The sequence below is a fragment of the Asterias rubens genome, chromosome 16, assembly GCF_902459465.1.
Source record: "Asterias rubens chromosome 16, eAstRub1.3, whole genome shotgun sequence".
Taxonomy (NCBI): Eukaryota; Metazoa; Echinodermata; class Asteroidea; order Forcipulatida; family Asteriidae; genus Asterias; species Asterias rubens.
Window position 1 is genome coordinate 5,226,069 of NC_047077.1, and position 4,127 is coordinate 5,230,195.

At 42.4% G+C, this 4,127-nt stretch overlaps 1 protein-coding gene across 1 annotated transcript; it reads right to left on the reverse strand.

Moving 5' to 3' along the window:
- Positions 1–2,384: 2,384 nt before the first annotated feature.
- On the reverse strand, positions 2,385–3,452 carry LOC117301052 (histamine H2 receptor-like). The gene has a single exon (XM_033784935.1). The coding sequence runs from the start codon at positions 3,450–3,452 to the stop codon at positions 2,385–2,387; it is 1,068 nt and encodes a 355-aa protein (XP_033640826.1).
- Between the last annotated feature and the right edge of the window lie 675 nt (positions 3,453–4,127).

Below are 4,127 nucleotides of genomic sequence, written 5' to 3' on the forward strand. Positions count from 1 at the left end.
CATTTGTATCAATAATAAAACAAATCTGTGAAAATGTTGGCACAGTTGGTCATCGAAGTTGCAAGAAAACATTTTGAAGAAAAAAACACGGTTGCTAATTTTAATTGTGTGCTTCTTGATGCCCGAAAAAGACTTAGATTCAAATATTTTTGTAAGACTTCAAGGGAGTCGTTTTTTTAAATATACTGTCAAAAACGTTGCTCGTTACCAAGTTAGCTGTTGTGCTATATAATATTTGTTTGAGTAATTACCAAATGTGTCAACCAGTGCCTTAAAATTGGTTTGTACTGGCGTCGACAATGTTGACTAAATATTGGTCAAGTTGCAAGAAAATAATGACGACGCGCAATATTCTTCGTGTCGTTTTAAATTTATTAGAAAATGCTGATTATGTTTATTTTACTTCGGCACTTTGTGAAACATAATGTTGGTTTTAAATCAGGAACAGCAATTTATGTTTGCAGGATACATTAATAAGTCTCGCCCTGCCGAGAGACATACGCGAAGACCGGAACACGTACCTTAAAATTGGTTCGTATTGGCGTCGACAATTTTGACTAAATATTGGTCAAGTTGCAAGAAAATAATGACGACGCGCAATATTCTTCGTGTCGTTTTAAATTTATTAGAAAATGCTGATTATGTTTATTTTACTTCGGCACTTTGTGAAACATAATGTTGGTTTTAAATCAGGAATAGCAATTTATGTTTGCAGGATACATTAATAAGTCTCGCCCTGCCGAGAGACATACGCGAAGACCGGAACACGTTTGTTTGTCCATATATTGAGCATAAGTAAACTGGATCTTTTATAGCCATCTGGAGCAGCAGGGACCAATAATTAAACATAGAGCTGATTAAAGGCACTGGACACCTTCGGTAATTGCCGAAGACCAGTATTCTCACTTGGCGTATCCCAACATTATGTATAATATAACAACTCTGTGAACATTAATTTGGGTGCAAAAGGTCATCGAAATTGCAAGAGAATTATGAAAGAAAAAAACACCCTTGCTGCACAAGTGTACTTTCCGATCCGATGCCTAAAAAGGGCTTCAGGTCTGAAATCTTATTGACTGAGGGTGCGTTCGATTAGCTTCCCCGGGTCGACCCCAGTGTGCTCATCCGGGTGGCGTATTTAATTTTTTCCAGGACGAACGTGGGCAGGCAATTACCCCCACCTTGGTCTCGGTTAGCCCCAAGTGACCCGCTTGTGGATCGGGTCACTTGGGGCTGGCCCGAGGTGCACTGACGTCACCACGAGAAGGGTCACGTGATGATGCGTATTTTTTGTTCAGGTGGAACGTGGGTAAATATCTGCACATGTTCGTCCTGGAAAAAAATAGACGACTTTTCCACGACGAACGTGAGGTAATTATCTGCCCACGTTCGTCCTTAAAATACGCCACCCGGGGTTGACCCGGGGAAGCTAATCGAACGCACCCTGAGACATTACGTCTTTCTCAAAAACTACGTTACTTCAGAGAGATTCGTTTCTCACAATGTGTTATACTGTCAACAGCTTTCCATCGCTCGTTACTAAGTACGTTTTTATGCTAATAAATATTTTAATTGCCAATGTGTCCTGTGTTTCTAACAGCCTCATGCTCTCGCTCCTGTCTTGTACATAGTTAATTCCTAGTTATTAATTTATTATTTGCTTTTAGATTATATTGTTGTTTTTGGTATAATTTAATGCACTTTAGACTTGTTAAATTTCTATGTACTGTTTAATTCTCACAATTGTTTTTTTTTTCAACAAGAGTATTGAATAAACGTTTAGTGAATTGAATTGAATTGAATTGAATTATTGAATTGAATTTTGTGTTTCCTACGTGCGCGTGTCCATTTCATCGCTGTGCTAACTGTGAGCACACCAAAATGCATTCTAACCTTAAGGGCCTTGTCACACACGAGGGAACTTTTACAGGCAACTTGGAGGCAACCAACTGCAGCGCATGCTGCAGGACCACTTTTGTAGCATGCACATGAGTCATTCTTCAAACAGTGTCTTACCCAAGGTCTTACCATCCTCGACAAAAATATGTGAACATTCAAATTCAAATGCCTTTTCTTCTTGGGAAATGGTTGCCTTTAAATTGCCTCGTGTGAAATAGGCCCTAAAGGCCTTGTCACACAAGGCAAGTTTTACGGGCAACTTGGAGGCAACCAACTGCGCATTGCATACAAAAAGGGACACTTCGGTTGTACAACATACATGTACATTTTTCTAACACCATTATTATGCCCCAAAGTAAATTCATTCAATTAAAACATGATGTTTGTTCTTCCTGGAGATTGCCTGAAACTGGTTGCCTGTAAATTGCCTCCTCGTAAGAGTTGAACAAAGGTTTAAAGGTGCAGTGTTTGTTCTGTATACACTTTCAAAAGTGTGGAGTTATCACCACCCGTTGGTTGCCGGAATGGGGCAACTCCCCGACGACCCTACTCGTGGCCTCTATCTCGTTATCCCGGGACCTCCCCCCACGACGAAAACATTGCCGGACGGACTTGCGGCCGGCCTGCCGGAACTTCTCGTTCCTGAAGTAGTAGATGACAATATTCCAGTAACTGTTCGACAGGAGCAGGATTTCAGATGTGAAGGTTATAAGTGGATGTGCCTCGTGTCGAGTCAGTCCCTCGTAACAAATCACGGTTGAGAACGGCAGCCAGGAGAAGGCCAGGACCGCAGTGATGATGAAAAATGTGGTGGCCGTTTTAAGGTCTGATTTTTTTATCACACGGCGATTGTTCAGGTGACCCACCTCCATGACGCTGATTTGGCGGGCGTGACGCCGCGCTATGAGGTACAGGTGAGAGTAGAGAATAAGGGTCGTCAGGAACGGCACGATGGCGAAGATCCAAGCCGCCATTACACCGAATACATCTTTCTTTTCAGGGTCTTCCGGGTCGACGAAACACGTGTGGAAGTGTGGATGATACACGGCCTTCCGCCCGGGGAGGAAACAATACATACCGCAGAAGATACCCCCAACAATCCACACCATCCCTAGTGCGAATCGTGCACGTGGTATTGTAACGTAAGTCACGCTGCGTAACGGCCATACGATCGCGACGTAACGCTCAACGTTCACGGCAACCACGAAGATACCACCGAGGGAGAGGAGTATGGTGCCTCCGGCCACCCCCAGGCAGAAGGCGTCTCCGTACGGCCAGTAGTTCACCGCGGTCGCACCGGTGATCGGTATACACACCAAGAAACCAACACCGATGTCCGTAGCGGTGAGAGACAGCATACATAAACGGGTAACTTCATTCCCATCTCGGGTTCTCATCAACACTAAGAAGCACACAATGTTGCCGGTAATCACAAACAATGTGGTGATTGTAAGGGTGACTGTCTGGATAGCCACTGCCCATGGTTGGTACATCAACACTTCATAAGTGCCGTTTTGATGAGTAAATTCGTGTGACGTTGCACCGGCAGCCATTTTGTACTTTAGACTAGGGCCAATCAAGTGGGTTTTTTTCTTCTTCTAAATTCACTCCACTACAAGCCTTGGCTCCACAATATTGTCGTCTGCATTCTTTTAAGTATATACTGTTCAGGATGGTAATTCATGTTATATTGAATTGAATTGAAACTATTCCTCAGATCAAACCCAACACGCCGCCATCTTGGTTCGAGTTCAACCAGATTTTACACATAAAATCTTGCGACTATGTCGAACTGCACACAGGCTTACCCTACCACGAAACAATCACTTGTTAAGAAAACATCAAAGTGCACCAAGTTATTGGTCTCAAAGTGTAACAATAAAATAACATGAATTCAGCTTAAACAAACACAACAACAGTCATAAAGCCATCGTAAAGCCACATTTTTGCGATGAACTAAAGAATTTGAACACTTTTTCGATAGCAACTCAGTTTTCAGAACGCAACTATTCCATAAATAGTCAATTAACACCACTTCCGTCAAAGGAGGCCTGAACTGGATTTTCCCGCAAATATTCAAGTGCCTTTTGTTTAACAGCTTCTGGTCCAAACGCTCCAAAATCATTCATTGTTAAAAACAGGTTATGGTAGACTCAAAGTTATCAAATTCCGTACATCATAATTACAAAGCTATAGTGGTCCGATTTAGAATCAGATCAATTGAACAA

What these genes read in the sequence shown, in the direction of transcription:
- LOC117301052 (XM_033784935.1), bottom strand. Translation starts at nt 3,452, where the DNA reads ATGGCTGCCGGTGCAACGTCACACGAATTTACTCATCAAAACGGCACT.